This window comes from Varanus komodoensis, unplaced genomic scaffold, assembly GCF_004798865.1.
Source record: "Varanus komodoensis strain SLA01 unplaced genomic scaffold, ASM479886v1 scaffold1, whole genome shotgun sequence".
NCBI classification, from domain to species: Eukaryota; Metazoa; Chordata; class Lepidosauria; order Squamata; family Varanidae; genus Varanus; species Varanus komodoensis.
The window spans coordinates 7635099-7660641 of record NW_025335268.1 but is presented as its reverse complement, the minus strand read 5'-3'; the positions used below and the strand labels follow the sequence as shown (position 1 = coordinate 7660641).

The 25543-nt window shown below is 43.1% G+C and overlaps 1 protein-coding gene across 1 annotated transcript; it reads left to right on the top strand.

Annotated features, from left to right (window-relative positions):
• The first annotated feature begins 343 nt into the window (after positions 1-343).
• On the top strand, positions 344-25328 carry ACBD3 (acyl-CoA binding domain containing 3). Its single transcript, XM_044435868.1, has 8 exons — positions 344-658; positions 9246-9387; positions 12907-13047; positions 13976-14134; positions 17412-17586; positions 18806-18995; positions 19756-20040; positions 23075-25328. Exons 1-8 carry the CDS (start codon positions 364-366, stop codon positions 23284-23286), a joined length of 1599 nt encoding a protein of 532 aa, XP_044291803.1. The 5' UTR covers positions 344-363; the 3' UTR covers positions 23287-25328.
• Positions 25329-25543: the final 215 nt, after the last annotated feature.

The window sequence follows — 25543 nt, the reverse complement described above, 5'->3', positions numbered from 1 at the left end:
TAATTCCTGCTCGTCACGCACTAGCGGTTAAACGGGCGAGGGAGTTTGCGTTAGGAAATAAAGACGGCAACCGTACGCCTCTACTCAGAAGCGAGTCCCCTGGAGCTCAGTGGGCCCCGCAGCCATCTAAACCTGCACACAAATACGCCCAGTACGCCAACAGCAAGGTGAAGAAACCCCGGAAGAGACCACGCAGGGAGAGGGAGCGCTCGGCGCCACTCAGGCACTGCCCCTCCTCCTCCTCAGCCCTGCCCGTCTCGCAGGTCCCTCGCAGCGCCGGAAGATCCGGGTCGTGAGGAGGGAGCAGGAAGTCGGGACGTGGCCGCCCAGCGCAGCAGCAGGGGGCGAGGCGGCGGGCGGGCGATGGCGGCTGCAGCGGCGCTGAGCTCCGAGAGGTTGGAGGTCTCCATTGACGGGCTGACCCTGAGCCCGGACTCGGAGGAGGCGCGGCCGGGCCAGGCCGACGCGAGGCCGCTCCCCGCTGCCGGGGGCCGGGGCGGGCGGCCGGGGGCTAGCGCCCAGATGGGGCAGAAGATGGACGAGGCCGGCGGCGAGGCCGGCGGAGACAGCGACGGCGGCGATGGGGGCCTGAGCCTGGAGCGGCGATGGGGCTTTGGCCTGGAGGAGTTGTATGGCCTGGCCTTGCGCTTCTTCAAAGGTGACCGCACCGAAGCCCCTTTTTCCCCCTTCCCTAGGCGGAAAGGTTACTTGAACTTCGCCGGTTCCCTTCTTCTCCCACCATCTCCGATTTAAAAAGGGGAGGTGAGAGAGAGGAGGGCTTGGGAAAGCCCCCCGGCCCGAGTTCCTGAAGCCCACGATGTTCTCTTGCAAAATTTTCTCTGCCGTTAACGATAGTTGTTTACTCAGTTACTAAAAGGAAAGCTGCAAAAAATCGAGTTGAGAGGGCAACCTGCCTCAAATGGTTGTGGTCAAGATCGCTTAGAAATATTGAAAGGATTTGTGGGGAGCGGGTGTTGATTCGTTTTACGCAGGAAACGGCAGTGAATAGAAAACCCTTTAAGGTTTGAATTTTAACTTTTATTTCCAAAGGGTGAGCTGCTATTGCAAGCTTAGTTTCTCTCTGGAGAAGGCCTTTTAAACTGTGTTCTGTATGTTGAGTGTAGAGTACACTCTTGTTTTCAAGGGACGTAACATAGTCTTTTTGGAAAGGTGGTAGTTTGGGTTCTCATAACTTTGGTTTACATAACTTGCTTACTACCCCATCCTCTTCTCAGTTAGATTCTGTTTTCCCTGGAATTATATATACTAAGTGAATCTGAATCTATTGTAAAGCCATACAGATGAGGTTAGAGCTGTCCTTAAGAAGTTAGAGGAAACCACGGGAAGCACTAGATGATAAAATTGAGAATATCAAATATGTACCTAACCTGATGAAAAAAGACTTGCTTATTGATTGTTCGCTTAATTTAGTTCTAACGGCAGTATTTTGGATAACTTCATGGTATAGCACTCAGGATTATTGGGTGAAACAAGCATTCTTCTATGAAGGAGACCAAAGTTGCTGTGATGCTATTAATAAAAATGCTAATGCCAATTTTTCAGACCTTATTTATCAGGTGGTGCCCCATCAGTTTGCAGGGTGTTTCCTGTACCCATGAGAGACAGTCTTGCTGTGTGGTAAAGATACACAGTAAGATACTACCTTCATTGTTCATGTGATAGAAGGAGAAAATCCACTTTTTGTGTCATTCACGTACTTCCAGCTCATGTTTTAAATGTAAAATAGACCCCAAACTGCTTGCAACATTGAAATTAAATGCAACATGAAAAAAGCATAGGAACAAAATCAAGAGCAGCAAATTATAGTTATTAGACCTATTTTTGCTACGAAAATACCAGTTGCAGGCACAGCACAGCAGTTACTTCTGCAGTATTGCTGTTCCTGGATTTTCTCTTGGTGATATTTTGTTGTGGTGTCCGCATGACTTGGCTTCACAGGCTGTATGCTTAATAAAATGCATCTGTAACTTGTAAAAGCAGCCTAAGAAATTGCCCTTACAGAGGAGTTAGGATCAAATCTTGTAACTGAGTGATCTGCAAAATCTTTTTAAAGAAGTTGCTGGTTTGCAATATCTTTCAAAGAGAAATCCAAAACAAAAGAGATCTGTTGATCTGTATTAGTAGTATGCCCAAGAGATGTGAACTTGCAACTTCAAGAAGACTATCCTGTTCATCTTTACTTGGAAGTAAGTCTAACAGATTAGATTAGTAAGGCTTATTATCAGGTTATTGTTCTGAACAGAGTATGTGCTATTTTTCTGAGGGCATTTTCTTCTGTAATAACCTAATTCTAAAGTGATGTGCTTATTTAATCTTTAATAAAAGAACATTCAGCAGATGGTTAGATCCAGGGGACTGATCCTGATCTGAGCATTTTGTGGCCTTGTGCAGATATAGTAATGTTTAATATTTCCTGTACAAGCATAATAAATTCAGGTATGTTATCTTATAATGAATGAGTCTGCATCTTACTGAAATAGACTATTGCCTCTGAAATGTCAATCTACATTAAGGGCACACAAGTTTAGATAGGGAAAAAAATCTACAATCCCCAGCATTTTCCAGTCAGTTGTAAGACTTGAAATATATCAGAATATATCAACACTTGGTTGCTTCTATATAAATCAACATGAATCCTTTTTGGATTGAGTATGTCATTTGAAAACAACGTAATCCAGACTTACTCATTTTTCTCCAAAGATGCCTTACTTTACAATGTATGGGTAGACTTCAGCTACTTTCCCACTTCTAGAGGTGGAATCCAATTAACCTACTTCTTCCACTGGAAGGAAGAATGTAATTTCCAATTATTTCTGTTCACTTCTGCAGTCCCTAAGCCATCCCCAAATCTTGAGGGGTCCTCTGGAGCAAATTTTGGAGAGTTACAGAGGGAGGAGGGAAATAGCTGGATATTATGCCCTTCCCCATGCCACTGACAACCTTGTTGGTGGAGGGAAACTAGCTGGATTCTACCCAAGGTTAGGAGTTTGGAGCTGGATAGTTAAACATTCTTGAAAAATCTTCACCATTGAAATAATGTTATTTTAACATGTTATCGATATAACTTGTTATATATGTAAAAACTTTTTTACTTTTTTAAATAATGGGGTATATTCAATTGACACTTCTCATCCCATTTCGAGATTGAGCCTAAGTTTTATATAAAGTGTGTTACCAAAGGCATTTTCATTGGCTTGGTGGTAAAACCCATTCTTTGCACAGCTAAAGTCTAACAGTTTCTAGTATATCCACTTCAATGATTTCCAATATCAGGACTGGGAAAGGTAAAGTGGGTGGAAACAATGCTGCTATTTTCCTCCTAGAAGCTCTTTGGGGCATATTCTTACTTAGTATGACCTAGTTCCTAAAAATACCAAGTTATGTCAAAAAAGCTTCATGAGAAATTTTTCTTAATATTTCCTCTACTAAAACAGCAAACTAAAGATAACCCTGAACAAGCATACTAGATCAGTATGAGGCTTTAACATAGAAGCCAGCTTCATTGTAAGTGCGCTTACAATAAACATATGATGCATGGTTATTGTACATTAAACAAACTAGAATTTCTACATAACGTATATTGTAGTGCTGAGTGTCCCTTGGATACCCCATTGTGTTAAGGGAAAAGTCTACAAAATTAGGCTTGTGGTATTTGAGGTTTTATTATTATCTTGTATCCCCTCCAGTTTTGCAAAATCTAGACAATTTTTAAGATGTAGTTAACCTTTTCTTCAGTGGGCTATGCCTAGAGCATTTGTGATTCACAAGCTTTCTGGGCTTGCCATATTTAACATATGAACCCTTCTCAGTGTTTTATATTTTAAAAAGTTAAAAACTAAGGCAAATATATGAGCAGTCATGTCTGAAAGTAAAATTCATTCCAATAAAAATAATTCGATAAAAAAACTTGTTGAAATTTGTTAGATTATAACTTATATAAACAGTGCAATTGTATGCCTGCCTATACGAAAGTAAGTCCTATTGAATTCAGTATGCCTCTCCCACAGGTAGGTGGGTGTAGGATTATGGCTAGGGAGCAATCCTTTGAGCCCCCAGACAGTGTTTGAGGGGGCCATAAGATAATTTGGATTCTCAGTTCTGAGACTGAAGAGACAGTGCAACCTCAGAGTCCAGAACTGGAGCTCCATCCCCCCCCCCCCACTTCTTTGCAGCTGGTATAGAAAGAGCAACACCAAGTGTTCTCCAAGGTCAGGAAAGCAATCTTGGAGGAAGAGGAGAAAGGGGCATTGTGGGAGCTGGGAGGTGAGGCCAGAATACGAGCTATTCTGAGCTTCTTGCCTCACCCTCCGAGGTGCTCCTGCTACGGGGGCAAAGAAGCACATCTAGCAGAAAATGAAGGACAAGAAGCAAAGATTGCCTCTCCTTCCTTCACCAAGTACATTTTAATTTTCTGTTCAAATATTCTACTTTCTACTAGAAAAACCTTTATAAAATGTACATAGTACACATCATTAGCATGTATTTTTTGTTACTAAATATTACTCAGAATATTCTAAATTGGGTCCTAATCCATTCTAGGACACCTGAACATTTTCCAGTTAGAAAATTTTTAGAAAATTACCTGGCAAAACAGCGTCTCCCTTATTTTTCTGCATTCAGCTCTGCATTATAATATTGGACTTGTTGCAGGGGAGCTTGAAGGGGCTCATGAGCATTAATGAATTTGGACAAGACAGAGCAAGCTGTAACCTAGAAGCCCTTTCTGAGAGACTCAGAATGATGCCATTTGCAAGTGCTCTTGTTTATCTTAAGAGTAAGTCCTTGAGTGTCTCATCCTCCTGCATTGCATTAACTTTATCTGTTCCCAGTGAAAGTCTTCCTTTCTTAATTGATTCTGTATTTTGTTTTCTTCCTCCTTCAGGCATTTTCTTAGTAAAAGCAGACTTGAGCCTCTTGGTCTTTGGAAAGCTTGTTCACAGAGGCAGGATTTCAACCTGCACTTTGTAGATGTGTACATTCTGGCAATGGCATTCTATTCTGAAAAATAAAGCTTTGACTGCTTAGATGACAAGGGAATTCAATTGCAGGGGGAGGGGGGCACATGTGGCCTGTTCCTTAAGTCACTTGTTTCATTTTCTTGCATTTTTCTTAGCATCTTGTGAAAAGCCCATTGAGCAGATGGTCTGACTTTTCCACAGTGCAGTCTAATCTACTGCTTGCTGGACTATTAAATAAAACTCTTCAGTTAAAGTTTGGAAGCTGTGTCAATAAGAAACTAACATTGCATATTAGTTTGGGAGCTGTGTCAATAGGAAACTAACACTGCATATGTAATATGGTATTTACTAATACAAATTTTGGTGACATTAGTGTTTTTATCATTTTAGTAACAGAGAAGACTGTCCTGACATATGTCCTAGAATGAATTGCCTTAATTAGGTCATGCAGTCTAATGCATGTTAACAAGTCCTCTGCTAAACTGTGTATAAACAATTGTTTTTCAGTGACCTGGAGACTGTGTTGTAGAATTGGTTGCCTCTAGTGTATGCATTCTTCCCCCAGAGTTCTTGTTGTTTGTATTATATTCTAGAAAAGCCAAAACTCTGTCTCTCGAGAAGCTGGTCCAGTATTGCTGGTGGATAGAGGGCCATCTAAGCAAGGACAGGCCTACCATACAACTCCTTGAGAAATATCTATATATTAACTTTGCTGATGCAATGCAGCAGTTTCAGCTGGAAGCTGTAAGTGACCACAAGGTGTTCCATCAGTTTCTGTAGATACTCTCTTATAGTAACCAGCTTGTGCATACCGGTCTGGAGTTCTTTGCAGTCTTTCACTTGTTTAGTTTGATACTGTTATTAAGAATGCCTGATACAATTCTTAATCACTGTCTGAGTTGATGCACTGTCTCAAAATAAGCCCCTCACTTTTATCTTACATTTAATCCTGTGCCAAAGTAAACAAATGTGAGGTGTGGAACATGACTAATGAATGAAGGAGCTATCATTTTGGGGTAAATGTATCTGATGTGAGTACAACAAAATAAGAACCTAAGAAAAACCATGCTAGATCAGACCACTTGTTCATCCATTCTAGTTCTCCATATGCATCTCCACCTGTCCAAGCTCCTCAGTAACTGGTGTATGTAGACATGCCACCTCTGGTAAAGGAGGTACTGCATAGCCACCTGATAACTTCTTCCACCCTGAATTTGTCCAATCCCCCTTTAAAGCCATCTAAATTGGTAGCCATCACCACTTCCTGTAGTAGTGAATTCTGTAGTTTACCTATATGCTGTGTGAAGAAGTACTACTTCTTATCTGGTTTCTAGTATTATGGGAGAGGGAGAAAAGTTTGCCTTCCATTTTCTCCACACCATACATAATTGTAAGCCCCTCCATCTTATCTCCCCCTTCTCTCCTTTTCTCTAAGCTCAAAAGTCCCAGTTGTGGCTGTCCTTCATAGGAGAGTTGTCCCAGCCCATTAATCATTTTTGTTGCCTTTCTCTGTAGTTTTCCCAACTCAATATTGTCCTTTTTCAGGTAAGGTGACCAAAACTGTACATAAGATTCTAAGTATAGTTACACCAAAGATTTGTATAAGGGGAGTACAATTGTGGCAGTTTCATTTTCTGTTCTGTTCCTAATTTTACCTAGCTTGTAGTTTGCCTCTTTCACAGCAGCTGTGCACTGGATTGGCATTTTCATTGAGCTGTTCACATCACCCCAAGTTCCCTGTCTTATTTAGTCACTGCTAGCTTAGATCCCATTGGCGATACTTGAAGTTGGGATTTTTTCACCCCAATATAGATGGGTCATCAAATGGCAATATAAGTTCAATATTCCTGCAACAGCTGAGGCTTAACCAAAAGAATTGGTGTGTTTGGTAGTATTTGTACTGATTAGTAAAGCTGCTCAGTGCTGGGGGTAATACAAAGTAGCAGCAGCAAGGAAGAACATGAAAATTCTTGAGCTGCTGGCTTTATTTTGAGAACAACTTGGACCTCACATGCCCAGTGCAAACATATCTTGGGCATCCAAGTAGAGCCACTAGGAACAATGTTAAACATGTTTGTATTGCAAAGTGAATAGAAATCTTCTATGTTTCCTGGCTAGAAGATAGCACTTATGCTACAGCAAATGCCAGTTTTTAATGCCTTAACAGATCTACATGAGTTTGCTCCTGCAATAATAATGACTGCTTTATGCCAGATTTCCCTAACCCTGATGCCCTCCAGATGTTTTGACATTCAGCTCCCATTAGCCCCAGTCAGCATGACAAATGGTTGTAAATGCTAGTACTTGTAGTCCATAACATCTGGAGGGCACCAGGATGAGAGTAGCTGCTTAATAATCTTCCACAAGAAAATATGGGATATCCATTTGTGCCAGGACTCCATGTTTCATGAAGCCACCTTTTTTACAGACATTAGCCTCTCCCATTCTCCATGTACTTTGCCAGTTTACTAGGCATGCTTTGTAATATTTGTGTTAGTTTCAGTGACTCACCAAAACCAAACTCTTCTTTTCTTACAGTTGTACTAGATCAGCTTCTATTTCATAGTTGCCCCTGGATCAGGGTCTAACATGCTTGTATTGAATTACAAAGAGATCTTATTTCTGGCATAATGTTAGCCCAGTTGTGCTTGGTGCTAACCATGCTAACTTGGAGTGAACCTCTTTGCACCTTTTTGTTTTGTGGAACACTTGGGGCACATCTAAGGTGGCTGCCCATAACCTTCTGGATTTGGAGGATTATGGGCATCCTGACGTGTGTGCAAGGAGTGGGGCGGCAAAGAGTTCATCCATCTGTGTCTGTTGCCCCGTTTTCAAAGAGGAAGGGCTGAAGCACCACTGGGATTCTTTGTATCCTGGCAGAGCCTCACTCTTCCCCATCACACTCCTGGAACACCACCCCATTTCTGCTGGCTTTGAAGTCACAGTTGTGACCTGGGAACCGCAGCTGATGCAGAAAGAACTGCACAGGCTGCCAGGTCAGAAGGAGGGCACTCCATGGTCAGAGTCCCAGCTCCAACTTGTAGCACAGGGACTCCAGCCTATCCTGTGGCCACCTGAAAGCATATAACAGCCATAGGATTGTGCTCTTAAACTTTTAATGGTTTACCTTACTCTTGTGTCAGACATTAGAAAAGCAGGTTAAAAATTGTGAAATGGATCATTCTGTATTATTGATTTGCTGTGTGGTTTTTAATAAAGCCCTTTCAGTCCTTTCCACCCCAGCTTCTCTGCAACTCACTTATCAGTCATATCTGTGAATAATTCATTAAGCTGTCTTTAATAATTGAAAGTAAAAACCACTTCTTTGTTTGCTTCACTAACATTTGGGATGGTTGTATTATTTCAGTCGCATTTGAGAATGTATATATAAAATAACAAGAATAAATATCTTCTGGGCAAGCCTGTATCCTGGTTGAATAGTCAGAAATAGGATTTGTATACTGGAAATTGTAAAGGAACCGGCAGAGGTCTATATGGAGAAGAAAAAGCCCAGCATCTAGACAGCCTAGTGTTTATAGCATTGTTTAAGTCCATTTATATCCCATCCTTTCTCTTAGGGTTTCAGGGTAGTATACATCCTTCTCTCGCCACTCCTTTTATCTTTCTAACAGCCCGTGAGGTAAATTAGGCTGAGAGATTTTGACTGGCCCAAGCTTCATGGCTGAGTGAATACTTGAATCCAGGTCTCCCTGGCCCTTATCTAGCCATGGCAACATATTGGTTGCCGTTTTTTGTTTTGGTATGTGTTAAAGAACAGTTCTCTTTCACACAAATGGAATAAGGCAAGGGCTTTTGTTCTATAGATTGCAATTGTGGAAAGCTTTTTTTCAATCTTTCCAACTGAGTTCAGTGAGACTCAACAGAAAAATATGTAAAGGTGTGGGTTTCAGCCTTATATTTACATTTTCTATATGTTTACTTTGAAGTAAGTTCCAGTGAGTTCAGTGTCACTTATTCCTAGAAGTGAGTGTGTGTATGACTGAAGCCTGAGTTTATAGTATGCAGCAAAATAATATACTGGCAGTGAACAAGAGGAATATTTGATTCACTAGTGTTGTAAGTCATATGTACTGCTCCCTTCCCCTAAGTTGATTAGTACCCTGGCATTCCTGTGCATGACAATTATCACTGTGATAATGCAGGAAGAGATGGAGTTCCATAACTCTTTTGAATGCAGAATTGATGGGAAAGTACAAGGATTTTGATCATACATGTTTTTAAAATCATATTGTTTATCTTCTTCAGAAAAAGATGGCAAAGCATTTCATCCAACTTATGAAGAAAAGCTCAGACTTGTAGCACTGCATAAGCAGGTTCTGCTGGGACCTTACAATCCAGACACTTGTCCTGAAGTTGGGTTCTTTGACGTTCTGGGAAATGACAGAAGGTAATTTTGATGTTTTCCATCAATTACAAAGATTATCTGGTTGTCATATAATGCCAGTTCATGGGTTGCCCAACAGCTTGGCAGCTTCCTGAGCAAAAGGCACAGGCTTGCTAAAAGACAAACAACCAAGATTTTAACCCTAAACGGTTGAGAGTGCCAGGTGCAAGCATCACATCAAACAGCCCAAGGACAGGGTGTTCCTGTGTTCTTGACTACAGCTGATCCAGAACAGAAGTAGCAATCATGTGGGAGTTGGTGTGCTCAGTCCCTCACTTACAGTCCTGACAGATCATGGCTTGTTTAAACCATGGGTTGTCATAATGTGTGACCTGGGTCATAGACTAATTAAGCAGGCTAGGAATGGTAAGGAACTTCAGACATGGGGTTCCAGCTGGGTTCAAGTGGCCCTCCAGTGGTCTCCATATGGCCTCCATAGTATCTGTCTCTTTTAACCACAGATACTTTGGTGGCTTACAAGTTGTGTACCCCGCCCCCCACTTCTGACATATAGAAATGCTGATTCTAGGGCTTTGTAACTGGTGACAGCAGTTCCAAGCTACCACACGATTGGTATGTTTATTTTTGGTCATACTGCGGTTGTGTTTGCCCCTACCCATCACTGAAGTGTACTCTGCTGAGAGCTTCTCTGAAATTTAATTCAGTCCTCAGACTGAAGGAGGTTCTCTGCACCTTGTGTGTGACTATAATAGTAGTGATATAGCAATATCTCATGATGCAGCACTTGGGTGACATTTGTAAAAAGAGCATTTCTGGACCTCCATGTATTTTATGAAAAGCATAGCCTTCTGTTTGTTTTGGCAGAAAAAGAGAGGTTAAATTTTGTTTTGTGGTTGAAATGAACAGTTAAAAACTGGTCGAATTTGACATGGGATTTTATTTGCCTTTTATACATTACAACAACAAGAAGCAAACAATCAGTAGCCAGTTAATTGCTTTCTAGAATTCTCAGGTAGAGGTCCGTGTGTCACTGCAGAAATCATTAAAGGAAGTTTGTATCTTTTGTAGAGTTCTTAGTAACCCTGCTGAGTTTTGGTACAAAACTGCAATCATGTCCTGTGCTTTCAGTGTTCATCCCAGTGACTAAGCTAGGTAGAAATTCCTTGGCCTTGAAATACTGGACTGTCATATTTATTTATTTATTGATTTAAAATATTTATATGCTGTCCTGTCGCGAAAGCCTCAAGATGGCTTACATAAATGAAATAACATAAAATATAACATGAATAAATTACCGAACCACACTGGCTGCAGTTAAAAACATATAGGAGACAATATTAAAACTTATTAAAATATTGCTGAAATAAAAAGGTCTTAACCTGGCACCGAAAAACAAATAACAACGGCGCCAGGCGGACCTCTCTGGGGAGCGCATTCCATAGGCAGGCCACCACCACAGAGAAAGCCCTCCTCCGGGTACTTTGCCTCCTAATATCTTTCACGGAGGGTTCCAGGAGGAGGGCTTCTGCTTATCTCAGCGGGTGGGAGGGCAGATATGGAAGAAGGCATTCCATTAGGTATCCAGGTCCCAAGCCGTCAAGGGCTTTATAGGTAGTAACCAGCACCTTGAATTGAGCCCGGACTTGGATGGGAAGCCAATGGAGCTGATAGAGGACTGGGGCTATATGAGAATAACGCCCAGTCCCCGTCACTGACTGCACTATTTTGCACCATCCGGACTGTCTTCAAGGGCAGCCCCACATAGAGTGCGTTGCAGAAATTCAACTGGGAAGTAACCAGTGCATTTGTCACTGTCACTAGGCAATCTTCCTCCAGGTAGGGACACAGCTGATGGATTAGCCGAAACTGAAGGAAAGCGCTTCTCGCCACTGCAGTCACTTGAGCTTCCAAGGACAGCTTTGGGTCGAGGAGCACTCCCAAGCTATGAACACTGTCCTTTAGAGGGAGTGCAACCCCATCCAGGGCAAGGTCCAAGTCACCTACCCAGGAGCTCGATCCACCCACCAACAGGACCTCCATTTTGTCTGGATTAAGTTTCAGTTCATTGGCCCTCATCCAGCCCATTACCTTGGCCAGGCACCAGTTCAGTACAGCCACTGCCTCACCTGGATCAGTCAAAAAAAGAGAGAGGTAGAGCTGGGTGTCATCAGCATACTGATGATTCCACAGCCCAAACCTCCTGATGACCTCTCCCAGCGGTTTCATGTAGATATTAAATAGCAAGGGGGACAAAATGGAACCCTGTGGTACTTCATGGCATAACTGCCATGGCACAGAGCCAAAGTCCCCCAGCACCACCTTCTGGATTCGGCTGTCGAGGTAGGAGCGGAACCACTGCCAAGCAGTGCCTCCTACTCCCAGTCCCGCCAGCCTATCCAGAAGGATACCATGGTCGATGGTATTGAAAGCTGCTGAGAGGTCCAGAAGGACCAACAGGGACGCACTCCCCCTGACTCTCTCCCTGCACAGGTGGTCATACAGGGTGACCAAGGCAGATTCAGTACCATACCTGGGTCTGAAGTCGGACTGAAATGGGTGCAGATAATCAGTTTCATCCAAGAGTGCTTGGAGTTGTCCCGCCACCACCCATTCTAACACCTTTCCCAAAAACAAGATGTTGGCCACCAGTCTATAATTGGCGGCCATCTCTGGATCCAGGGACGCCTTCTTTAGGACAGGCCTGATTACTGCCTCCTTTAAAGGAGTGGGCACCCGGCCGTCCCGCAGAGAGACATTAATGACCTCCAGGATCCAGGAACCAATCCTGTGTTTGGCTGTGGTCAGCAGCCATGACAGGCAAGGGTCAAGTAAGCAGGTGGTGGGACGTACTTGTCCAAGCACCTTGTCCACATCATCAGGTCTCAATAACTGAAATTCATCCATTAATACCTGACCAGACGGAGTCATTGGCATCTCCCCTAAAGGATCTGAATCACTTGTAGAGTCCAGCTCAAGACAAATCTGAGCGAATTTCTCCTTAAAGTGCTGGGCAAAGTCGTCACAGCAGGCCATCAAAGGTGGTACAGGATCTTTCTTAGGGCCACGATGTATCAGCCCATGTACCACTCAAAAGAGCTCCGCTGGACGGCACTGTGAGGAGGCAATGGAAGTGGAGGAGAATGTCTTCTTCACCGCCCTCACCGCCACAGCATAGGCCCGATAATGGGCTCTTAAGTGTGTTCGGTCAGATTCATCCCGTGATCTCCTCCACCTGTGCTCTAGTCATCTCCCAACCTGCTTCATCGCCCGTAATTCAGATGTGTACTATGGGGATGGGGTCAGGAATCCATCCGGATCCATCCGGCTCCGAGGGCGGACCAACACAATAGGGTCTGCACCCTTACAGAGGGAAAGGCCAGCATCGAGCTCAAAACCTCATGAGGAAGTGATCTGACCATGACAAGGGAGTCAGACACAAATTCCTCACCCTCAGATCACCCTCTATTATCCCCATACTAGGTAAAGCAAAAGTTTCATTCTGTCTTTATATGCACAGTTTGTTAGACAAAATGTTCTTTCATGTCTCTTTCCTTCTTGCAGGAAAGAATGGGCTGCCCTTGGAAACATGACAAAACAAGATGCCATGACAGAGTTTGTAAAGCTCCTGAACAGGTGCTGTCATGTCTTCTCAACATATGTTACCTCCCATAAAATAGAGAAAGAAGAACAGGAAAAGAAAAGGCAAGTTCTCTTGCATTGCTGTCTTGTCTTATGAGGCATTAGTTCTTAAACCATTGAAACAATCTTGTTTTAAGACTGTTCTAGTGCAGTTCTTCCTACCTTTAGAAACATTTGGCTTGAAAATATTGGTGTTTTTGGAAAAAAGTGAGGAATATTGGCAACATTTTAAATGGCACCAAAATATCTTGTTACCATTGGGCATGAATCTTAACCAAATGTTAAGTATATGCAGTTTAAAATACATGTTTTTAGCCCAGGCCTATTTGTCTTCTACAGTTCTAGGAGCATACTGACTTATAAGCTCAGTATCTGCCAAAGATTTTTGATTCCTATTGAAAAATTGAGCTTGTGCTTGCACTGTGTCTGCTTCGTCTCAGTCACATTTCTGTGCTTACAGACTGGTAGCACTTCAGTTAGCATTCCATACTGTACAGAAAACTACTGAAGTTTGATGAACACATGCATATAAAGCTGACATGCAGAATTTTCCTAGTTTTCTTATTACACATTTTGGGTCATTTTGGTGAAGAGTATGGAATAGTTTTGAATTTATAGTAATAATTCTGTATACAATGTTGAACCTGAGCAAAGATCTCTTAAATCTTACTATGTACTACCTTAAAGCAGAATCCCACCCATGTCTATGCAGGCATTAATCTGACTGAGCTCCTAGGTACATGTGGATAAGACTGTGGCCCAGTCTGTCACCAGAACTTAGGATGCATAGAAATGCTATAATAATAATAATAATAATAATAATAATAATAATAATAATAATAATAATATCTGAATTAACTTTATTGTTGGCAATTCTGGTGCCTGTTCTGCAGAGTGATGAGTAATCATATATGTCTTGAGTCTCCTTCCTTGATATAAAATGATAGGAGCAGCAGAGAATTGTATTGTCTGGTAAACATGGCTATTGCAGGAGGGAAGAAGAAGAACGTAGGCAACGTGAAGAAGAAGAGCGAGAGCGTTTGCAAAGGGAGGAAGAGAAACGTAGGCGAGAGGAGGAAGAGAGGCTGAGACGGGAGGAAGAAGAGAGGCGGCGGATAGAAGAAGAGAGATTCCGAATGGAGCAGCAGAAGTAAGGAATCAACTGTATATTATTGTTTTCATCATATTTGTATAGGATCGTCCTCAAAACAACTTTTGTATATTGGGTTATCCCTGTTATTCTCTGTGAGACAGGTTAGGCCATGCCAGAGCAAAGCATAATTTGTGCACAGTGAACTCGGCAGCAGAATACTTTATTTATTTTCAAGTGTTTTCCTTGTTCTTCAGGTTTCTATCCTCACAAAGAGGCATACAAAAGGAGTGAGATGAGGTATCATAGAAACAGTATACAGTGGTACCTCAGCTCACGAACGCCTCAGTTCACAACCAAATTGGGTTGCAAACAAAAATTTAATAAAAATTTTGATTCAGGTCATGAACTCCGCATTGGGTGGTGACTGCGATCACGGCCATCTCCCCACCCCCCGAGTGGGGAGATGGCTGTGATCGTGCTGGGAGTGTGGGGAGACAGCCGAGATCGCGGTTGCACTCGTGCAGGAAAGCCGGGCACCATCACGGGTGTGCTCATGCAGGAAAGATGGGCGCAATCTTGGCCATCTCCCCCCCTGCCCCCAGCAGGCCGTCTCCCCCCCCAGCACACCTGCATTCCCACCCATCTCTCCCCCCTCCCAGCATGCCTGAGTTCGCGCCCGTCTTTCCCCCCACAGTGTGCCAGGGTGACAGGTGCTTGCAGGGACGATGGGCATGATCCCGGTTGTACTGGGGGGTGGGTGGGGAGATGACTGCGCTTCTGCTCGGGGTGGGGCAGGGGAGGTGGCTGCAATTTTGTTGTTCTTTGTCACTTTGCTTCACATTTTTCTGATTAAAAAAATAGTTACAGAACGGATTAACCTTATTTACACTGAACCTTATGGGGACATTTTACTTGACTCATGACCAGTTTGGGTCACGACCAGAGTCTTGGAACAGATTAAGTTTGTGAGCCAAGGTACCACTCTATATAAAATAGAATATCACAGAAACAGTATATATACACAACAGAGTATTTAAAGAAGCTGCTCTGGGCAAGCAGACCTTTGTGATTCCGAGAAGGGTTTTAGGGCTTGTCTGAATGCAAGTATTGGGACTAGGCATACATCTATTTGAAGGATGCTCCATCATGTTGGGACTGGCACTGAGAATGCTCTGTCTCTTGTGCATAAGCAAACCATTCTTAACAGCAGACACATGAGAAGGTCTCCTGAGGAAGATCTTAATGAATGGGCAAAACTGCATGAGTGGAGCTGGTCCTTCAGATACTTACACAGGTTATCGATTTCAAAGTACTGTAAAGCTTGAGACCAAAGCTTTGAATTGGGCCTGGAAAACTACTGGTAGCCAATGCAACTGGTGCATTCTGCCCTTGAACAACCCTGCTTGCATTTTGCATCAGCTGTAGCTTTTGAACAGTCTTCACCGGCAGCTTCCTATAAAGCGCATTGCAATAGTTGTTTGGGAGATAAGCACAGGGAACCAAGGTCAGGTTTGAGTGTGTATCACCCCAAGCCCTGGCTGTGGATGAGGCAGTTCTTTTGATTCCCAGGAAGTGATATGCCACCTCCAGGTTTGCCAACTAAGGGCTGCGTGTTGTGCAGTGACACCGCCCAGCAGTCCTGTTAGCAAAATACTGATCCAATTTAATGTCTTGGTGATGCTTAAAACAGGTTTACGTTCTGCAATGATCAAAACGGGTTTATGTTCTGCAACAACACAACAGACTTGGCCAAACAGCCTTACATCCTGTAATGATCAAAACAGCTTATTGTTCTGCAACACGCCAAACACTAACTAGATTTAAAAGGTTTTAGCAAGGAAACACAGTGTGGATAGCATGCAATCAGCTGGAATGGATGGACAGCAGGGGTTACTTTGAAAAGTCCAGACAACAGCACAGAGAAAATGACAAAGTTATATAGGTTACCTAATTCAAAGCACAGTGCATGCACACAGCATTCTACATTACATTATAATCATAACATAGGAGTATACTGACCAGTTATGCAGGTGCTAATAATAATGCATAATGAACTAATAATAATGAGTGTCTCTGTCTGGCCTGCCAAGGTCTCTTTCCTGCCTAAAGGTGCCAGAGTGATAGCACATTCCTCCAAGCAGAGGCTCGTGACCACCACGGGCACGAAGGCACCGTTGTACTAGGCTGATAAGGAGCATGGCCAAAGGAGAGAGCACAGCAGACGCGGCAGCAGTGCGTGTGTGATTACTCCTTCGATCCATCTCTCTTGGGAACTTCTCCTGTCAGAAAGAGTGGCAGAGGTGGCCAAACAGATAATAACCAAAGCTCTATTGTTTTACTAGCATAAAGAAGGTATCTAAGGGTCACTTATGCCAAGAAAGCCCTACCTTTTAAACATCAGAGACCCGGGCCTAGATTTTCAGGTTCGGGTATGCCATGGAGTGCTAGATAGAACCATGTGCTCAGCCTTTAAAAAGTGCTACTACAAACATGAACCTACGTTGCCTATGCCAAGTTCCACTGATTGTGCACTATACTGCACTGACTGTCTTGCCTTTTACCTTTTAAATAAAACTACCAGCTGTATTGATCAAAACTTTCCTGCCTGATACCAGCCAACTCTCCTTCTTATATCATAAAAAGTGCATATTTTATTATGCATGTCAGTTTTCAGATAAAAATGTTGAATTCCGTTTGTGCCCTGCTTTGCAAGTAGCAGTGAACTGGTGGGTTCCTGCAACAACACGTTGCAATGTGGTGAGTTTGTTGAGGATTTTGGTCACTCCATTGTATTCCCTCTTGCCCCCTATCCTTGCCACAGAGCATGCTCAGTCCTCATTGGACCATTATGGCAGGTTCTCCCTTCATTTAACTGTGATGAGAGGGTGTCCCAGCTACGTTAAAAATGTGAATTTCTCAGTTGTGAACATCTTCTGTCCTTAGAGACAATAAAAACAGCTTTTCAGTGTGAACCAGAAGTAACTTGCCCACTCTGTGGTTCATATACACATATATGTATATATTCATGTATATGTGTATAGGTATGTGCGTGATCTAGTGATTTCTTAGCAAACAAAAATTATATTGGATCATTCTGATTTCTACCTTGGTCTTTCAGTCACTGCACCTGACAAAGTTAACATTCCATTTGCCTTTTCATGTGAGTTGGACTCTTATGTTTCAGAAATAAATCCTAATTATTCTACTTTTATTGTTGCAGTCAGGTTGTTGTTAATAAGAACAATATTCAGTTTGCTGTGTTTGAAGCCTACTTAAAAGGTGACTCCTGGATGCCTGCATTGTTGCTTATTATGGAAGTGTGTTCTTCATCCAGGCAACAGATAATGGCAGCATTGAACTCCCAGACTGCTGTTCAGTTCCAGCAGTATGCAGCTCAGCAGTACCCTGGCAACTATGAGCAGCAGCAGATCCTAATTCGTCAGCTCCAGGAGCAGCACTATCAACAGTACATGCAACAACTTTATCAGGTCCAGCTTGCACAACAACAGGTACAGTACATCGTGTTGACACTGCAGTTTTCAAGTTAATAGATGTTGGTCTCTCTTCTTAAACCTTAGTGAAACATCTGCCATTAATGAAGATAATAACAATTCTAATACCATATCAAGTTCATATGCTAAAATATCTGACAAACTATCCCTGTATTGCTCTGCCCTCTCCAGTGAAGATTAAGAATACATTGCATGTGAAAATATAAGCATTGAGCCATCTGTGCTGACTTTGCTAAACACTGTCTTTTTTAGACTCTTGCAATACAGGAAAAAATAAGCTGTTATGATCCATTCCCCACATTTAAAATAGTTGCAAGGCGAAGTTTGCTCTTTTTTGATCCAGTTTTAAGGTAGAATTTAGTATTTGATAGAGCTACCAAGAGCCAATGTGCTGTACTGATTATGGGGTCATAGTAGGACTAGAAGACCCAGATTCAAATTCTTACTTGGCTGAAGCTTGCTTGATGACCTCAGGTTAATCACTATTCCTGAACCTAGCCTAATCTACCCCATCTGGCTGTGAAGATAAAATGGGGGAGGCAGCCAAGAGATTTATATAAGGTGTCCTGAGCTCTTGTTTGCAGAAGGGCAGGACAAATGTAATTCAATTAATAGCTCACAACAGTTTTCATACCCCTTTCCATTATATTGTAAAATTACATGTTGACTTCTAGCATTTACTTATTAGAATTTTAATGCTAATAAGTAATAAAGGGATGTTCAGTGAGCTTCCCTTTATTACTTATTAGCTGAGGTGGATCTTGCTGTTTCTGAGGTAAGGGAAGCTGTAGGATGAATTGTGAGGTTACATTGACTTCATTAGGAAATGCATTTGCCAAATAATGGATTGAACAGTAACTTGATGTGTCCAGCTCAGGAGTAACGCAGGGAGATAAAAACTTAGTATAAAGGATATCCAGCCACTGGAGAGATTTCTTTAAAATTAAGCATCTTGATTCAGGGTTCAAATGCATAGCATGCCAGACCACCTCTGCATATGCAACTATCTGCAGCAGTATGCAGGATAACTGCAAGTATTCTGTCCCTTAAAGTTTACTGACTGGACCTTAAACCTCTACATTTAATTCTGTTAAAGCATAGTAATAGATTTGTCATTATTTGCCTTTCATAGCGTGCAGTGATTCTTGTAAGATACATTTCACGTCTTTCACTGCACTTAGGTTGTTGTGTTGTGTTTTTTGTTTTTAATTTGTAGGCAGCTTTACAAAAACAGCAAGAAGCAGCAGCCACAGCAGGAGCTTCAGTTACTTCTGTATCGAAAGCAAACCCAGCTGCCACAGGAGAAATCCCATCTGTCAATGGGCAAGCTAGCACACATACAGACAGCTCTGAAAAAGATCTGGAAACTGATGCTATAGAAGAAGCACTAGAGAATGGACCAAAAGGTGAGAGTAAAGATTCTTGAGCTTTAAAGAGAAATCACAAAATCTTGGTATAGAAACATTTTGTGCTTCCCATGGCCTCCCCCTGCCACATTTTCATTCTTCTGTTGTGGGTGACAACTCATTGTCCTTTGGCTAATTTGAGTGTACAAAAATATGCCCTTTGATCTGGGGATTATTGCTTAGCTGCTGTTTAACTGCAAGGGGCTAAATGCTCTTGGCTACAATAGAAATCTGTTATGGGCAAAACAAATTGGGAGAACTGGAAGGAGGAGGAAGGTGGTACATTCACCTGTTGCTTCCAGGTAAGGTAGTATCTGGTATATAGTTTCATCCATGCTCTTAAACCAGCCTTCAATTGATTTAAAGCTGGAAAAGGTATGAGGTGCTGGCAGGATGAGGATGGTTCCCCTTTGAGTCCCTGAACGATTGCAAGTTTTATCTTTGGGAGGGAGGCCACTATTTTGTGTAATAATTTTCTAGTCTGTTGGCTCACCATCCCAGGACATAGGAAACTACTTGGTACTGAGTCATACCATTGCTCCATGAAGCCCAGAATTGTTGAGTCTGACACGGCACTGGCTCCCCAGGCTTATAATAACAAATCTTGCCACCCTTTCCTGGAGATTCCAGAGACCGAACCAGGGATCTTTTGCTTCCGAAGCATGGCTCTCCCATCGAGACACAGCCCTTCTCAGCTGTACTCGTGTTTCATGCTGTAAGTGGCTCATCTCTTACACTTTTGTCCCCTCCACTTTTCTAGAATCTGTTCCAGTCATAGCAGCACCATCCATGTGGACACGACCCCAGATTGCAGACTTCAAAGAGAAGATCCGCCAGGATGCAGATTCTGTGATCACAGTGGGCAGAGGAGAAGTTGTGACAGTCCGTGTCCCAACGCACGAAGAGGGCTCTTATCTCTTCTGGGAGTTTGCTACAGACAATTATGACATTGGTTTTGGGGTATATTTTGAATGGACAGACTCCCCTAACACAGCAGTCAGCGTACATATTAGTGAATCCAGTGAGGATGAGGATGAGGATGAAGGTACTTTATTTTATATACTTAGCAGAGGATTGAACATTCAAGAAGTTGTCCTAGCACTTATTTAATGTACATGATATGGCATGCAGAGAGTGAAATATGATGGTTGCTGAACTTGGAATTTGGAAACCTGGTTTTCTGGGGCGGGAAGAAACTCTAGAATGTTTGGGCTAGTCATTTGTGGGCAGACAGTTACCAAGTGGGAATCATGTAGCACAAGCAGGAATTGAAATTAGAAGTCCCTTTCTATGGTCATTGCTATTAGAGGCCTTCTGTAGGTTTGGTTCTGACATACTCTCTCAACTTGGCCAGGAATTCAAAAATCAGCATAGAATTCTAATTAGTGTGAAAATCAACCTGGTGTTCTTTATCATCTCTGGCAGGCATCATTGAAAATCAGCCGAATGCTGTTCACGTCTGCACCTCTTGCAGACTTAGAGCTTGGAGACCTGATCAATTAGAGCAGGGGTCCTCAAACTTTTTCACCAGGGGGCCACCTGAAAGCTGCCAGTGCTGGGTGCAGGCTGGAAAGGTGGAGCCGGCGTGCGCATGGGCCGGGGAGGGGTGGGGGCAACATGTGCATGCAGGTGCATGCGCTGAGGCGGGGGAGGGGCGTGTGGCAAGGTGAGGGGCGGGTGGGTGTGCACGGCGAGGGGAGGGGAGGTGCAGGTGGAGGGCGGGCGCACGAGGCAGCGGCTTGCTCGCTTGGAGATCGCTTTCTCTGAGTGAGCAAACCACTGCCTTCCCATGCGTGGGGCGAGGTGGGGGGCCGGGTGCGCGCGTGGCGGGTCCAAATGGGCATGGTGGGCCGGATCCGCCATGCCCATTTATCCGGCCTGTGCCGTCTCCCGCTGCCCACGTGCGCGCACTTGCCGCGCGGGCGGGGAGGCAGTGGCTTGCTCATTCGGAGATGGTTTTGGACTCGTTGTGTGCACTTCCGGTGCTGCCTAACCGGCCTGTGCGCCCGGGCACCCCCACTTCACCAGCCCGCGCCGGTCGCCGCCGCCTTTCAACTGGCCCCCTATTGAAAAAGTTTGAGGACCCCTGAAATAGAGGCTAAATATCAGGGCAGTATCCAGTGGTGTGATTCCACAGGCTCAAATAGTAATAGCAGAGTTTTGCCAATTCTTTCAGTTGTGCAAGCAGAGCCTGCACTGACAGAACATCTGGCCCATTCTTCTGAAAGCAGTGGCACAAGTGAAACTTGGTTGGGTTCTTTCCTTGTGCTTAGTTCAGAAATCTAGTTTCTGGTAGTACAGCATCATTGGCATTAATAAAATGGCAGTGTTCTGGTTCACATAGCACAACAGCTCACTGTGGCTTAATTTATCCATGCTGTGCATCCACAAGCACCATCTTTGCATGGCACTCATGAATACGTACCGTGCTCTGACTTGCCACTGTGCAAAATGAGGCAGCAGGGATTGTTTGTGCCTCGGCAACCCTCACATGCCCATTCAAGTGTTAGGGTCACTTGAATTTGTCTAACCCTCAAGTAACCCCTACTGACTGGGTTCCACACCATGCCAAGGCACAACAAACCTAGTGCCCATGGCTGCCATGCTAAATTGCACAGGTGCTTAGCAGGTGCTTAACACAGTGTGACACACACCCCTCACTGCTAATGACGATGCCATGGTGTGCTGTTGAGATAGGTGAACAAGTCCTCTGTTGTATATACTTGCCTTGTATTGTCTGTCTAAATTTATTTCTAGACTGCTTTTGCCATGTATCCCTAGCATCTAGAACTCAGTGTATGAGTCTTTCTGTGCTGTCTCTACATCTTTTTCCAAGTCTCCCTTCCAGATGTTCCTGTCTTGCAGCTTCCTAGTAACTCTTTTTCTTACCCTTGTTAATGGTGTCACTTCCCAGATCCTCTTTTTATAAGATTTGAGTTAACCTAAGGACCTGTGTGTCATGTCTTCCACATAACTAAGGAAGACCTAAGTATTCGGGAACCATTACCCAAATATTTGCCTCTAACTGTGTGGTGATGCATTTTATTGTCTTTACACAATGCCCCATTCTAAAATCTCAAGCTAGGAAAAATGGGTCTGTGTACTGTGTAGAACAGGGGTCCTCAAACTTTTTCACCAGGGGGCCAGTTGAAAGGTGCCAGTGCTGGGCGTGGGCTGGAAAGGTGGTGCCGGTGGTGCACACAGGCCGGGCTGGGGGTGGCACATGCGGGCGCGCACGCTGAGGCAGGGGTGGGGTGCGCGTGCTGAGGCAGGAGCGGGCATGCGCCGCAAGGTAGGCGCACGAGGCAGCAGCTGGCTCGCTTGGAGATCATTTTCTACTGTCTCCCCACGTGCGGGACAAGGTGGGTGGCGGCGCTGGGTGCACACGGCGGGTCCAAATGGGCATGGTGGGCCGGATCTGGCCCCCGAGCCATAGTTTGAGGACCCATGGTGTAGAACATTCTGTACAAGTGTAACCTTTGCTAGCAGCTTCATGCTAAGGATTGATCAGTGTAAACCATGGACTGTCAACTTACTCCCCAGTTTAATCTTGAATGTTGTCACTCCAGCCGGTCTTTGAGTGTTACCTAATTGCAGGTAACCTGTGATACTTTCAGCAAATTAAATTCAGTGTTAAATGGTCATTTTGTGGGGTTGAGGGGTAGAAGTTGTATGAATACATTGCTGACACAGTCAGACCAATCCAGTCTAGGTCACTGAGGTGCCCTGGTCTTGTTGCATCAGTTGGTCTTAACACTGGTCAGTGACAAAATCACTGACAGGGCGCTGAGAAATCACTTAAGCAGCTTTTAAAAAATCAAAACCTTCATGTGCTACCATCATGTGTTCTTGGTCCAAATCCTCTTGGTGAACATTTGGTAGTCATTATTTTTGTAAAAATTTGGCACAGATGAGATCATATAGTTTTGCTTTGGTTACATTTAAATAATTGCCCAGGTGTTGGTGCATTTTTAGAAGGGCTAATCTACACTGACTACAAAGAAATGGGATGTGGGGCTTGTTTAACATCAAGGCAGCTTGTATTTACTGACGCACGTTTTCTTTCCTCTCTTTCTCAGAAAATGCTAGCAATGAAGAGAAAGCCAAAAAGAATGCCAACAAGCCTCAACTAGATGAAATAGTGCCTGTGTACAGACGAGACTGTCATGAAGAAGTATATGCTGGCAGCCATCAGTACCCAGGGAGAGGGGTCTATCTCCTTAAATTTGATAATTCCTACTCGTTATGGAGGTCAAAAACAGTTTACTACAGAGTCTATTATACTAGATAGAGATCTCGTTGTGCTGGAGGCTGGGCCGGTGCAGAAGATGTCATGTTGTTTGGAACTTCCATCAAGCATACTGGACCTTTTGACTCTGTTACCCTGTCTGATGTATCTGTATGGTTTTTGTGTGTGTGCGTGTGCGCGTGTTAACTTTTGGCACTGGGATCTGGGCTTTCTTCTGCAGCTCAGTGTTGATGCAGTTTGTGGGGACAACCACTCCCTTCTGGTTGTTTGCCACACTGTGAGACAGTTAAGCAAGTAGCATACACTGCATAAACTGGCCTTTTAAAACCCCTGAAACGCTAACACACATATACAAGGGCATGATGTTTCCTTGGTGGCACTCAGTCTGATGTTGCCTGACCTGTAAGCTTTGAACGTTTAAAGATGATAATTCTGTTAGTCGTTCATTTGAGGGTACCAGCCTTATTTGTGGGGGTGGGGAGTCTGATGCAATCTGCACTGTAGCAAGCAAGTTTCTTAAAACTGTATTTGAATGTCAGAATTTTACACCATTAAACTTGAAACTTAGTGGATGCAGTTTAGAAACTGATTTGTCTCGTCGTCTGTTCTCATTGAAGAAGTCATTTGGAGCCTCCCGGTTGAAATGCCATGCGGCTGGATGAGGCCTGGGAGTGTCTGTGCCTGCCCTGCATGGAGATGTGTAGGCCTATTCAAAGCAAGAAAGTATGTGGGATGATATAGATATATATTTATATGCACATCAGATAAATTTCCTGCTTTATTTTCAACATTAGACCATTTTAATATTGGACTTCAAGGAGATAGCAAAAGATCTCTATCTTTCCCCTCTGTCTGCTGCTAATCCCAAGACCCAAGTTTTATACAGGATTCAGACTTCAGAATGGAGACATAGGTAACTTGCCATTTGGATAAAAAACTCCAGAATTGTGTGTGTTTGTTTTTTTATAAACCACATTAAAATAAGTGGGAACTGCCCTTCTGTAGTTCTTGCTTCTTGAATTGGCAGGGGCGTGCATGAGACATTCCTCTTGGTGTGCTTCTCTTCTGAAACTTGCTGGATAGGATTCCAATTCAAATGCATTGTCTGCCCAACTTTTATAGTTCATTTGGGGACCTTTTTTCTTTTACAAACCTGAGCTTGCATTTTGTGCATTTGCATAATGAAAGAATGTCATGTTGTAGGAATTAATATTGCACTGATGTTGTGGCAATTGTTGCCAGGAACATTGTAGTTTTTTTATCCAGATTGCATTTGTAGACTCATTCTTTCTTTCAGAAACACAAGAACTGTTCTAATCTGCATATCAGGTTTAGAGAAAAACTGAAAAATTGTGTATTTGCTCTTCAGTGACTAAGGAAGGTGTGTCTCTTTGTTCAATTTATTTGCAGCAGCAGTAAAACAACTTTATATGGAATCATGTTTTCAAGAAGCAAGATGGGGTTGGCATTTTTAAAAAATGACTTGAGTAAAGTCTGTTATGCTTGAGGAATGCAGTCTCCCCTGTCCCACATGAATGATTTGTTCTACTGCAAATGGATCTGTTGGAATTCTAGGGTTTTTCTGTTCAAGTAGCTGTACATACATTATACATACTTTTTTTTTCTTCTCACATCGTAAAAGGATCTCTTAAAAGGATGTGATTTCTCTACCTTGTTTGATATAGCAGTGCATTATGAGCTACTGTCTAGTTAGCGGTGCTCCACTCAAATCTGCTCTAACATGTTCTGTTCTCATGTGTACCTAATACTATATAAACTCATGGAGTTAGAAATCGCTTGCTTTTTAAAAAGCTGTATTTTAAATTTTAAAATGAAATTAGAGGCAGGCACTAATTCTGTTGAGTATCATAGATTTCGTTTTGTCCGTATCACATGATTTAGCAGGAAAAAATGTGTTGGAGAGCAATATATGTTTGTTGTAAACAACAGCACATTTTTGCTGTCATGCTTTGGATCTCCAATCTCCAAAAATTGCCTCTGACTGTTGATGAGTAGAGAAAAGTATGCTTTCAAAATACCTTGGAATAATATATTTAATCTGAATTAAAAATGCTTATATGGAACCTCTTGGCTTTTTCTTAAGTACCGCTGTTATTTCTGTGGTTGAGGAAGAAAAAGATGTATTAAATTTGCAAAGACTTTTTCAATGAAGCAAATTTTTTACCCCCTACTTCCAAGTCAGAGGCGATGTGAAATACTGTTGGTTCATCAGCATAACATCCATTTCACCCATTTCTCTATTCAGGAGTTTGCATAGATTTCTGTGTCTTGTGTAAAT